At 34.3% G+C, this 14,189-nt stretch overlaps 1 protein-coding gene across 1 annotated transcript; it reads left to right on the top strand.

Annotated features, from left to right (window-relative positions):
* The first annotated feature begins 7,329 nt into the window (after positions 1-7,329).
* LOC122289510 (myosin-J heavy chain-like) lies at positions 7,330-13,472 on the top strand. The gene is made up of 9 exons (XM_043096558.1): positions 7,330-7,827; positions 8,198-8,398; positions 8,509-8,631; positions 8,775-8,812; positions 8,909-9,017; positions 9,346-11,592; positions 12,144-12,281; positions 12,662-12,792; positions 12,907-13,472. Exons 1-9 carry the CDS (start codon positions 7,750-7,752, stop codon positions 13,151-13,153), a joined length of 3,312 nt encoding a protein of 1,103 aa, XP_042952492.1. The 5' UTR covers positions 7,330-7,749; the 3' UTR covers positions 13,154-13,472.
* The last annotated feature ends 717 nt before the right edge of the window (positions 13,473-14,189 follow it).

Raw genomic sequence — 14,189 nt, 5'->3', positions numbered from 1 at the left:
GACGGATAAGACCACTTGATAAATTGATATATTTTAACAGAGTAATAATATACTTATAATTATTTTTTTTATCATTATATATAAATAATTGTAAAAATGGTGTGTGTCTATCATAACAGCGAAAAGCCCTTCTATTTGTCATAATTGGACAAAAAAGTTGATCTTTTTAATATCAATTTGCATATGATTGGAGAAATTCTTAGAGTATTAACAAATTAAATTAATTTTATCACGAAAAAATTAATAAAAGTCGATGCGACATATATATATGGCAAATAAATGAATGTATAAGCTAGCTGATGATGTGAATACTGATGGATGGTGTCTCATCATGATGATCTACGTAACAACAAAATATCATGTCAATTCCAATTGTTTTCTCTAACTTCAACACGTTATCCCCTTACCCCTTTTTTCAAACATAGGGAACTAATTATTCTTATTACATCTTTCAATCGACCCCATGTTAATCAACCTCCACCTCCAATCATCCAATTAGACGTTACGCTTGTACTCTCTCTCTCTCTCTCTCTCTCTCTCTCTCTCTCTCTAGCCTAGGTTGAGCTATTGGTCATCTTTCTTTCTGTTTTGGGTTTTCTAGCTAGGTTGGAATATTGCATAGTACTAGTTTAAGCTGTTTTTTTCCAGATTCTGCAGATAATATATATATATATATATATATATATGTATTGCTATGCTAAATTTATATCAAGTGCATGTGTACGTGCAAGAGCCAGCTAACTTAGATAAAGTCTTTTAACACATTAATGTAGGATCAGGAATGAGCAAAAAGGGAGGGTACTTGTCCTGATCACTGAAGTTCAAACTATATAATTGTTTTCTTTTTCCGTGGCTTTCTTAATAACCAAACAGATCACCACTCATTATAAGGCTGATTGCGCTTGTGAACTAGATTCACGTGAGAGCTATACACTCTTAATTGGGCTGTCCTAGCACTCCGTGATCTTTAGTTTTCCCTTGGGGCACTAGATCATATCGATGTTTAATTTGCATCCATGGTCATTTCTCACAGCTTTGATCACTCTACATCATGAGCTGCTTTTCTCGGGAGCAACTGCGTGGACGGGCCAAAACAAATCATGGCATCTGATGAAGCTTCTTAGAGAATTATGATCAGACACGTTGGATATGGTGTCCGTTGCATTTGATCTTTTTATCACAAGAGAACTGTACACTTTTGTCTGTCCTATCACTACTTGGTTCTTTATTTTTCACCTTGGCACTTGAAAGTAGTTAAACATCTTTCATCTTTGGCATCTAATCACGAGCTCATTTCTCACTTTCACTCCACGAGCTTCTTTTTTGGGTCCCGGCCCCTAAATTTGTCTGATCAAAAAAGATAAACAATTAGGAGAGTCGAATTAACATGATTAAAAATTAAAAGATTGTTATAGTTTTAAAGAGATTATATAAAAATAATCTTATAAATTAATATAGTTTTATGTGATCGTTTAGATCTATTTTATAATAAAAATAATTTTATAATTTGATAAATCACATGAAAATACGTCAATTTATATGATTATTTTTATGTAATTCTTTTGTAGCTAAAGTATTTCACTTAAAGATTATTAAAAATCAAAGAAGTGGCACGGGATATATATAATTAAGATTTAAGATTATTCTGACAGTGAATTAGTTATAACAGAAATTAAATAAGTGAGATTGAAAAGAGACAGTAGTACTAAAGATAAAGAGAAAATTCTAAAAGTTGTTGAAATGCTGATAAAAGCTGAATATTCTAATATTGAATCCGAAAAGAGCCATTCGAATTGGAGTCTTACGTGTAATTATACTAATAGCAAAAGTTAGATCCTAAACACCACACAACACGTTCTGCCATCATAGTCAAATCCCTGCATCAAATAGCTAGCTAGCTTCCAACCAAGAACCTGCAAAATACATCTGTACGTACAATAGCCTAACAATTATCAATAGATTTGAGAGGGTGAAACAAATTATAGATTTGTGTACTGCATTTTCAATGAATTTCACTTTAGATAAGATGCATTGATGCTGCTTCCAGGGCTGCAAAACCATGATGTACGATGAACGTCATTCTTTATCTTAAAGAATGACTGGACCGGCCGGACCCTTTGATCATTGATGGTGTCTATGTAATAGGGAGCGTGCATGGAGGATGCCTGGGGTCGACCACCTTCACGTGAGCACCTTCTGTTGTCTCTCATGCATGTCTGCACAATATTACAATATATATATATATATATATAAAAGAAGAACTAACACTGCTAACTAGCTAGCCTGATAAAGAAAAAGTACTAAGAGTAAAGAGAAAAGATGTAATTGTTGTCTTTGTGATCTTTACGTTTCTACAAGTTAATGGATAAAGACATTTAGGACCCTAGCTAGCTGCATCTGATACTGAAAGAAAAAGTGCAAATGAAACCAAAAGAAACCAACCTTCACGTGGCCAAAAGAAATGGAAACAACCAGCTAGCCATTAATACGAGGTTGTTATTGTTTCTTAAATATCCATTTATATATTATCTTCCTATTTATATATATATATATGTATATATATATATTCTTCCAATGCTACACACACATATATATATATGGGAACATGAAACGTCATGATCATGTTATGTTCTCAATAAGATAAGACAATGATCGAGTGAGAGTTGTAGACTCAATTATATATTTAAATATTGGAGTATACTATTTTTATATAATATTCTTTCCATCTTGCTTTCTTTTTTTTTACTGAGTTATAAGTGCTATGTCTCAAATTTCACCTCAATTTGGAAGTTCCAAACTCTTTTGTTCCTATGAAAGTAACATTACATCCAGATTTGGTGGCAATTTTCATTAATCTTTAATTGAATTATCATGTTCCTATCTTTGATATTATCATCATTTTTACATAATTGGTTCCCATAAGTGGAAGTTACCAAAACCATAAAAGGCACAGTTAATGGCCCCTACCCTTCCAATTACCAGCTAGATTGATCTCAAGATAGATGATCATAGCTTAATAAGACACCCAAAAAGGCTTTTATCTCTATGCATATTTCATGCACGTACATAAACGTAGAGTACTTAAGACGTGAATCAATTAATTAATATATATATATTAATGTGAAATAGATGGTAATTAAGTCTTAAAGTAGAATTCATGATGAAGTAGTTGTTAAGGGTCCCTTGTTGATCTTTTTGTGAAAGTTTGGAAAAGGTAAAAGCATGCATGCCCGCAAGTGATCTCAGATCGAGAACCCAAAAGAAAGGGACCTTGTAGCTACTGATAATGACCATCCTCCATCTCTTTCATCGTATTAATATGGTCCCTAACATGCATCAACATCTTTGTGGTTCTTACTTTTGCCTCACTGAAGTTGGAAGCCCGTCTACTACACCTTCTAATTAACAATTAATTATTTTCCTTTTTCCTTAATGCTACCAGTTTCCATTTGAATAAATTTTATAAATTCTTGTTAATTAATTAAATAGGTTTTCCTAGAATTATTATAATAAGATAATTATAGAATATATAGTTCATTGATCAACGTAATAATTAATCAATTAATCTTAGTACTCGAGATGAAAGTTATTCAGTAATTAATCATGAAGTGTTATATATCCAACTCACACACATATATGTAGAGTTTTGCTGCATATATATAAGATGGTATATTAGCACTCCATGCAGTAGTTATATGGTGGGATCGACCATTATAATTAAAAAACAAAAAAACAAAAAATCAATATTTTTTAGCATAGTTTCCAAATCAACAGTGTGCTAAATGCGTAAAAAATAAAGATTATAAATAGATTTTCTCATTAATATATATATATATATTAAAAAACTTATATCTCTTCAATTGCCTAAGAAAACAAAAAAACACAAATATCTCAATGATCACCTCTCAAGTGGCTGTGTGTCGATTCACAGAGAGAGAGAGAGAGAGAGAGAGAGAGAGAGAGAGAGAGAGAGAGAGAGAGAGAGAGAGAGAGAGAGAGAGAGCAACTGTAAAGTATACATTTCATGTATGGTGTATCGGACCTATAATATTGGTGGGTAGTGGCCCTAGTAGGGAGTTGTGGTCTTAATTGCAGTCGCACGCTTCATGCATATTCATGAGGGCTTCTGAATTTTGGTCGACTGCAGTTAATATGAAGCTCCTCTCTCTCATGTCCAACCCATGACCAGCTTTAAAGCCAAGTTAACATTGACGTACAGAAAGCAACTCTCTCTCTCTCTCTCTCTCTCTCTCTCTCTCTCTCTCTCTCATACCGCCACACACCACTCTCATCATCTACCTCAATCCTCTTTCTCTACCACCCCCACACACAGACACATAAGATATGACGATGACAGAGATGATGATGACATCTTTCCTTGTTTCTTAAGAATATATTATATAGAGAACTGAAAAACATAAGATAGATCATGTATATTAGTACTCATGCTTGTTTTGGAGTTCGATCTCTGCCTGCACTTGTTTAATTCTGTGCTGTTGCATTAAATTTCCTTGATATCTTTGAACACTGCATATATCTTGGTTTCCACTTAACATAGAACACCAAACGGCAGTTGCATTATAAGTCACTACATGTAATCACCTCTCTCTCTCTCTCTCTCTCTCTCTCTCTCTCTCTCTCTCTCTCTCTCTCTCTCTATATATATATATATATATATATATATTACTACTATTATTAAAGAACACGATTGTCATTTCATTCTTTATAAACTTGAATTTTACATTTTTTAATTTATATCGTATAATTTGTTTCAAAACAAGCATCCATTAACATATATATATTTATCCAAAAAGTAAAAAATAAATAAATAAATAAAATAGTGATTTAGAAAGATAAGAATCCAATGCTTCCACCTATGCGCGTTAATGTACTACAAAATTCCACCAAACGACATATTCCATCGTGAAAATATAGGAAATAATGTTATATACACTTTAGGAAGTATAAGGTCAAGTTTGAATGTTAAGTTAAATACTTGAGATGAGTTGAATTTTTTATAAATAGTGGTAAATTGATAGGGTAGAGCGAGTTTTATAAAGTCCACCTAAGATGAGTTTTGATGTGTTTGAATATTAATTAGATGAGTTTAGTGATATTTATGAGAATTTAAAAAATGTTATGAGTCTCACTATAAAAAATGTATTAAGTTGAAACAAATTATAGGTCTTACGTGTAAAAAAATTTTGAGTTAAGACGGGTTTAATAATTTGAGAATTAGATATTTAAATATTAGATTTAGTTTAAAATTAAAATAAACTGAATTGATCTCAGTTGGATTTAACAACCAAATAAGACATTGTTATGTGCATTATTTTATTAAAAAAAATGAGGCCTATGATAACTTTTCAAGTGATTCTCAAGTTTTTTTTCTTACTCTTTTTCAAGTGATTCTCAAGTTTTTTTTCTTACTCTTTTCAAATGATTGAATATATGATTTTCCAAATACAAGTCCAATCATAACATATTGAAACTCCACTTAATTTCTTAATCATATATATATATATATAATATATGCATCGTGCAAGGATGTAGCATGAGACGGCTCCCGACCGACAAAAGTAAAAAAGTAAGTTTTTTTTCATTCATTATTTTTTTATTTTTAAATATTTTTTTTAAAAATTTACAAGATCACTAAAAATATTTTCTTAATTATTAAATTAAAAAAAATTATCAGTACCAATCGGCACCGTAGCAATAACATTTCTGATATGTATATATAAAAGAATTCTTATGGGTAAAGTGTCATTTTCAATTAGGAGGTATCATTCAGTCACATTCGACCGTTGGGGTTTGCTTGATTACTTTTTATCTGTCGGCGCCACCGCCACGTCCCAACAAAGTAAGACTAAATGACCATAACACCCTTTTTGCATTAAAAAAGTAAACCATCAGAAATCGAAAATTAGCCAATCTAGTCATATTTACCACAAGATAAGATGCCACCAAACCCATATGACCCAACAATAAAAAATTAAATTAAATTAAAAAATACTTGCCCAGCAATTCTGCTGACAACCTAACAGTTTAATCCTCGAATTAGATAGTTGTATAATAGGTAAGTATAATTTATTATTAAAAAAATTAGATATTTTTATGTAACTTTCATATTTATTTATTTTTTTAAATTATACATATTGTACACATACGACTATAAATATCATTTTGAATTTTCTAAAATAATTGTTACATTTTTTTTTTTGCAAGAGTATATTTCAATTGAGTTGGGCTACAGTGCCACCCAGGCGAAAAAGAAATTTTTTTTACTTTTTTATATATTTAAATATTTTTAAAAAATAAAAATATATCAATACACTTAAAATTATTTTCTTGATTATTAAATAATAAAAATATATTTTGACCAGCGGTCAAACATAGGGGGCATACAAGCTTTTTCCTATTTCAATTAGCAAATTGCATTCTCTTCAATTATTTGTTACATACTACATTGTAGATCCGAATAAAATTGGACTTTATGAGATAATCAGAAATTTAAAATAGAGTTTGTAGCATCATAGTTTTACTTTGAGAATATAAAAAATTTACGTAGAGTGGGTAAGTTAAAAGATAGACATAAGTACTAAGTTTCCTCTAATATTTTAAAAAAATTGGCTAATATCCACAACATTATAATATAAATATAATTAGAGTAATATTATATATTATTATAGAGTGTGTAAGTGTTACATAATTATTTTAAAAAAGAGTAAGATTCATTATTAAAATTTAATTTTTTTATATAAATTTTATATTTATTATTTTTTAAAAATAATTATAAGAAGCTTACCTACTCTACAGGACCACAACCTTTTTCTAAAGATTTGTATAGGATTTATCCTGATGAATCCCAGTTGGATGACACGTGATCAAATTCAGACACCATAAAAATACATCAGTAACCAACAAGCAAGCACTGTCGTCGGATGTTGTTAATTTTTTAATTAAATGGCAGTAATATTGTATACAAAAGTACAGGGGTATGTATGTCAAACTCAATATATTCATTTCATACTTACTGTTCTCTTTGACTTGATCCAATGCAGAGATGCCCCATATGTAACTAATATTTTTCCTAATTCATTTATTTAAATCTCTGTTATTAACTATTTAACTTAAAATTTTACTGATTACATCCTCTTTGAAGAGTGAACAGATAAAATTTAAAAAAAAAAATTCATTTTTTCACTTAAATCAAACTCATAACTATTTTCCTTAAGTTTTCAGAAATTATTTTGTCCTCTTTAGAAATAATCAAAATAAAATAAATAAGAAAAAGGAAACCAAGTGTCATCTCCCTTTGTAAAAAGACTGTGTTGAGAGAGAGAGATTGAGAGAGAGAGAGAGAGAGAGAGCGCTGAGATCTGCTTTGTTTTTATTTTACTCTCTGTTCTCTCCTTTAACTCGCTACGAGTTTTCCATACACTACTTCGCTCTTTCCCCTGCTTCAGACCCTGCATTTGATCCTACTGAGTCAACTCGCTCTCTCTCTCTCTCTCTCTGCTTTTTCCATTGAGCTAAGGTTGCGGAGCTTCATCGTTTTGGCTCACATTGAATCGTGTGTTCACTCCCACACTCATGTTGTGGCTGATTTTACCGGAGCTCCGGTGATCGTGGAGGTTTCCGGTAGTTGGTGGAGCTCCGGCGGAGCTTGGATATTGCTAGGAAGACGCGGAGCTGAGAGAAGAGAGAGAGAGAGAGAGAGAGCGAGAGAGAGAGAGAGAGACAGAGGAGATGTTCAGGTCGGCGAGGTGGAGGAGCGAGAAGAACAAGGTCAAAGTGGTGTTCAAATTGCAGTTCCATGCAACGCAGGTGCCTCTATCATATCTCTTTTCCTTCAAAGAAACATTTTCGTGTTTTCAGTTTCGAAATCTTGAGTCTAATTGGTCTGAATTTTGTTGAAGAATTAGTTTTTTTATACTGGTGGATATGAGTTGGTTTCGTTCTGTTTGGTTTTCCGAGAAAATGTAGCAACAGAGACTGAAATTAATAAGCTTTAAAATACAACTATTTGGATCACTTGAGTTGAGTTTTTCATATTTTCGAAAAAAAAAACACAAGGCCTGCCTTACGATTCTGGTTTCTTCAACAGTGGAATGTGGCCGTGACTGTGAATCAAATTGTAGGGGGCAATGCAATTGGGGATTGTGATAAGTAAGAGAGTGTGGTTTTGTGATTTCAGGTATCGCAGTTTTGTGCAGATGCATTGATGGTGTCTTTGATCCCTGCGGATGTGGGAAAGCCGACTGTGAAATCAGATAAAGCTATGGTTCGGAACGAAACCTGCCGTTGGGAAAATCCAGTCTATGAGACCGTGAAATTCAATCGGGAACCGAGGACTGGGAAGATCAGTGAGAGGATCTACTACGTCCATGTCTCAAATGTATGCTATATAGTCAATGAAGTTGCTGGTTTTAAAATGTTTGTATATGAGATGTGGTTGTGTCGTGGTGGACGGTCAGTATGTGATTTTGGTTTGGTGTGTTTATGTAGGGATCGTCAAAAGCAGGTTCTATTGGGGAAGTTTCTATTGATTTTGCTGATTATGCGGAGGCCACAAAGCCATCCTCTGCCTCTTTTCCCCTAAAGAATCCAAACTCAGATGCCGTTTTACATGTTAGTACTCTCCTCTTCCCCTCACGTAAACATCTGTTGTCCATATATATGTCAGGATATCCTTCAGAGATCTGTCTTCTTGCTCCCATGATTAAGAATTGGTTGCACAGTTAAATTGAACTCTTCCTTCTGCTTTTGTACAGGTTTTGATCCAGAGGCTGCATGCAGATGCCGATCAAAGGTATCAATAATCATATCTAGTTTATTCTCTTTGAAGATTGTGGGATTTCTTTCCATAATTTATAATTTTAAGTCTGGCCTTAAATGAATTTTACAGAGAGGTGGAAGAATGTGAAGATGCGAAAATAAAATCTGAAAATAGGAGCTTGAAGACCTTCTTAAGCCATAGTGATGCAGATGAAAGTGTTACAAATGATCCTACTGAGGTAACGTTTCACCATATCCAGCCAAACAAATTTTGGTTTCCTTCTACCTCAGTTGTATATATATATTGTACCAAAAATTATTTAATTCCCTCGAAGAAGGGGAATGGGGAAAGGTGTGGAGGGGAGGCGAGCAATGTTGCCAAAACTTCTTTCATGTTTGCTTGCGTTATTCCATAAAAAAAAAATGTCTGCACAGTTTAGCTCAAACAAACGAAAACATTTTGAGCAAACATATGTGAGAGTGGAATTTTGTTCTTGTTTTAGATTTATTTTTATAATTTTAATGATTTAATACCATCATTTTTCTTTTTCCCCCACTGTTTTCCAGGGTGGACCATCCAATAAAACTACCCCTGATGCTGACTTGAATTGTACCTGTAGAGCATCAATTGGATCTGACGTCACATTATCAAGTTCAGAAAGCAGCTCTGGACTTGATACTCCACGAGAACTTGGACTGAGAAATGGTAACATCCATCAGGACCCTTCTAGTTTCCTAACATCTGTGAGCCACACCTCATTGCCTCATGAACAAGCAGCAAATGCCTCAATGACAGTATATGACGAGGAGTGGTCAGGCAGTTCTGATCATGGCATAAGTACAGATGACTCAACTCATAGTTCTCACAACACCTTTAGCAGAGAGAGATCTCAACAGGCTTCAGATACTGAGATGGAAAAGCTCAAGGCTGAGCTTGTTGCTTTGGCTAGGCAGGCAGATGTCTCGGAGTTGGAATTACAGACCCTTCGAAAGCAAATTGTAAAAGAGAGCAAAAGGGGGCAGGATCTCTCAAGAGAGATTGCTAACATCAAAGATGAGAGAGATGCACTCAAGTCAGAATGCGAGAAACTCAAGGCCTTCCATAAACGTATGGTTGAGGCAAAAGCTAAAAACAAGTTTCAGTCAGAGGGTGGAGATGTCCGTGCTCTTGCTGAAGAAATCAGACAAGAATTGACCTATGAGAAGGACCTGAATGCCAATCTTCGGTTACAACTGCAGAAAACGCAGGAATCTAAAACGGAGTTGATTCTTGCTGTAAGGGACCTAGATGAAATGTTGGAAGGAAAGAACAGGGAAATATCTGATCTTTCCAACAAAATAGGATCCTGTGAGAATGCTGAAGAGTTGAAGGTTAATCACTTGAAATGTGAGACAGATGATGATGAAGAGCAGAGAGCACTGGTAGAGCTTGTTAAGGAGCACAGTGATGCCAAAGAAACATACTTGATGGAGCGAAAGATCATAGACCTATATGGGGAAATAGAGATTTATAGGAGGGATAAAGATGAGCTAGAAATGCAGATGGAGCAACTAGCACTTGATTATGAAATTTTGAAGCAGGAAAACCATGACATGTCATATAAACTGGAGCAAAGTCAACTGCAAGAACAACTGAAGATACAATATGAATGTCCATTTCCTCCTACTGGCATAACCCAACTAGAAGACCATATTGAGAGCTTGGAAAACGAATTGAAGAAGCAGTCGAAAGAATTGTCAGATTCTTTGGCTACCATAAGAGATCTTGAAATCCATATTACAAGCTTGGAGGAAGAAATGGAGAAGCAGGCGCAGGGATTTGAAGCTGATCTGGAAGCTGTGACACATGCCAAAGTTGAGCAGGAGCAAAGAGCCATCCGAGCAGAGGACGCCTTGCAAAAGACAAGATGGAGAAATGCTAGTACAGCTGAGAGGCTTCAGGAGGAATTTAGCAGGCTCTCAGTGCAAATGGCCTCTACATTTGATGCAAATGAGAAGGTGGCTATGAAGGCATTGAAGGAAGCTAATGAACTGCGTTGGCAGAAGAGTCAACTGGAGGAAATTCTCCAGAAAGTCAAACAAGAGCTTCAGACAGTTAGAGATGATTACGAGGCAAGAATACGGGAGCTGTCCAACCAAATAGATATGAACACGTGCCAGATAGAGCAAATGTTGGTGGAAATTGATAATGAGTCCAAGCAGCTTGAATATCAGAAGCAGCATGGCGAAGAAGTTAGCAGGGCTTTCTCTGAGGAGATTGGAATGCTCAAAACAGAGATCAGAAGGCTCATTGCTGAGAATATATGCCTTTCTGAACAAACAGAACAGCAAGAAATTTCTAGAGCAGAATTCGAACATATGAAGGCATCAATTAAGGAATCTGAGATGTTGGTACAAAGAGCAAATGTAGAAAGAAATGAACTGGTGAGCACAATTGCTTTGCTGAAGAAAGAAGCAAAGAAATCTCTGGAGGAGCTAAGTAGAATTAGGCACCTCAAGGATGAGAAAGAGGCAACAGTTGGTTTCTTACAATCAGAGATGGAAACGCTTAAAGCTCAGTGTGCTGATTTGAAAAATTCCTCGTTTGAAGATGAGGTTGAGAAGGAGAAACTCAGGAAGCAGATCTTCCAATTAAAAAACGACTTGAGGAAGAAGGACGATACATTCACCAATATAGAGAAGAAGCTCAAGGATAGTAGTGGGCGCACGGTTTCTGATGGAGCTAAAAATACTTTGAAAAACAATAAATCAGCTCCAGTTCCCCATGGTTCAAAAGAAGTTGCAACTCTGAGGGAGAAGATAAAATTGCTTGAGGTAAATTACAACTCCCATGAGTATATATTTTTTTTGGATAATTAATAAGATTTTATTACCATAAATAGGCATAACCCAAGTACATAGGAAGTATACAAGAGGAAATACCTACATATAGCAACCAAAAAGCTAGAAAAAACTAGAAAAACTCCAACACATCATCACCATTCATTACATTAGCCTTAGCCCAAAGACAAAGTGTTTTAAAGAAAAATTCCCTAATTTCATCCAACGATCGTTCTGTCTTCAAAACATCTCCTGTTCCTTTCTAGCCATAGACACAACATCATGCACGAAGGATTCATATTCCAAATGGCTGCAAAAGGTTGACTCCGCCCATGAGTATATCAAGTCAAGATTTTTATAAACGATGTGCTGGGGCATAGATGATGTAATGTAGATGACTATGCCAATGCCAAAAGTCTTGCGAGAGAAAAAATATGATTTAGAGTTCCCCAAATATGTTTACGAAGCTTTATTTACCGTCCTTAATACATACTTTTGGCCCTTCAACAAGGATTTTTTGTCTTGATAATGATTTTGTCTGGCAGGGAGAGATAAAGTTAAAGGAAACTTCCCTGGAAACCTCAACAAACTCATTTTTGGAGAAGGAAAAGGATCTTCAAAACAAAATTGAAGAATTAGAGAACAGGGTGGGAGAACTCAATCAGATTAGTTCATTTCAAAAGGTTTGTGACTGTGTATTAGATAGTGTTATACCATCTAATGACAAAAGTGATCTTTTCCTGCCCTGTCTCTTTATCATGATTGGAGGATTGATAAAATCTACACATAGTTCTGCTTTGTTTTTTGAGTCTGTTCAGCTTCATTTCCCTTCAATTTCTATATCAAGCTTGACTACAAAACTAACCATTTTAGATTGCTGTCTGGCATTGTTGTTCCGATTCCTGTATGTACTTACTAATGCCATTGAATGATACAAAACTAACCATTTTAGATTGCTGTCTGGCATTGTTGTTCCGATTCCTGAATGTACTTACTAATGCCATTGAATGATACTGTGCTATAAGTCGATAGTTTTTTTAAAATGAATTATCTCATTTTACAGGTCATTATAGATGCAAGTGGCATCATTTCAAACAGCGGGGTACCTGAAGAAGCAACAGCTGCGGATGACCCTATGAACAGTACAGCTTGCATGCCGAAAGAAAATGGGAACACATGGTCAAAATTCAAGAGGTAAGACAGAAGGGTACCACTTACTGATGTTTAAATGGATAATTGCAGTGATATTAACTGCTCTTCCTTCTTTATTGCAAGTTACCAACATATTTATCTAATGTTTCTCCACAGCATTGATGAAACTTCATCAGAGAAAGAACTGATAAAACACTCCAGTGTTAGTAAGAATGACGTAAATCTTGATTTAATTGCTGAATTGGCGTCATTAAAGGAGAAGAACGATTCAATGGAAAGTGAACTAAACGAGATGCAAGAGAGATATTCAGAAATAAGTCTCAAGTTTGCAGAGGTAGAAGGTGAAAGACAAAAGCTTGTAATGACAGTACGCAACCTCAAGATTGCTATGAAGAGATACTAACATTTTCTTTTTTATATACCTGAGTATATATACTGTGTACAGTTAGAGTCGCATGGTGTATACCAAATGAGAGAATTCCGATGTGCAATTCCATCATAGTGATGAGAAATGATAATTATAATCGTGAGTGTGTAAATGTCATGCAATCACTTCGAAAAAGTGAATAAATATGGGATCCATATGAAAATTTTTAATTATGGACCTCACTTTTTTTCAAAGCGACTGCACGACACTTCCGTATTTCACGACTATACGTAACATTATTTGTAAATTAATATGTTCATCCGTACCATATATATAATTTTTTTTTTTTCTCTCATAGTGCTATATGTCTGCCTTATTGGGTACTTCTAGAATACGGCTATGTGGTATTAATCCTACCATAGGATGTCTTAAGTATTAATTTTGAATAACAAGATATCGCGTGATAGGATGGAGTACCATATCATCCGTATTCCAAAAGTATTTAATAATTATTTATTTAACATAAGTTGTCTAATATATCCTGGTCTTATACTTTTTGTATTGCGTCCAATGACTCCAATCCACGTTCTTCCTGTAATATCTTTAGATCTAGCTTCTAATGATACATGTGACGTTTTTGTTATCAATATTTATGTAAATGTATTAAATTTCTTGGTTGAAATAATACATAGAGTAATCCTAGTCATGCTAGTCGGACACCCTTTAAAAAACGTGAGGCTTGCAATAAATAAAATAAAATTTTTTATTCTAGATTTAATCATATTTTTTATAAATTGAAGGTACGAGATTTGCACATTTATAAATAATTTTTCAGAATTACGTTATTAAATGTATAGAAAATTCTTGGCGCCATCGTCGTTACAAGCGAACTGGGTTGTCATGTCTATCCATAGCCACGTCCTAATTCATGTTCCATTTTTTTTTTATCTTTTGGTAGGTTGGCCCATTCCAAGAGGAAAACTATGATTTTGTTAGAGCATGTTAAACTGGAATCCGGCTTCATCATATATCTCGATCATATATCTCGAGAAAATTGAAGACATTTTGGATA

Source organism: Carya illinoinensis, chromosome 12, assembly GCF_018687715.1.
Source record: "Carya illinoinensis cultivar Pawnee chromosome 12, C.illinoinensisPawnee_v1, whole genome shotgun sequence".
NCBI lineage: Eukaryota > Viridiplantae > Streptophyta > Magnoliopsida > Fagales > Juglandaceae > Carya > Carya illinoinensis.
This window is presented reverse-complemented; position numbering and strand designations above follow the sequence as displayed.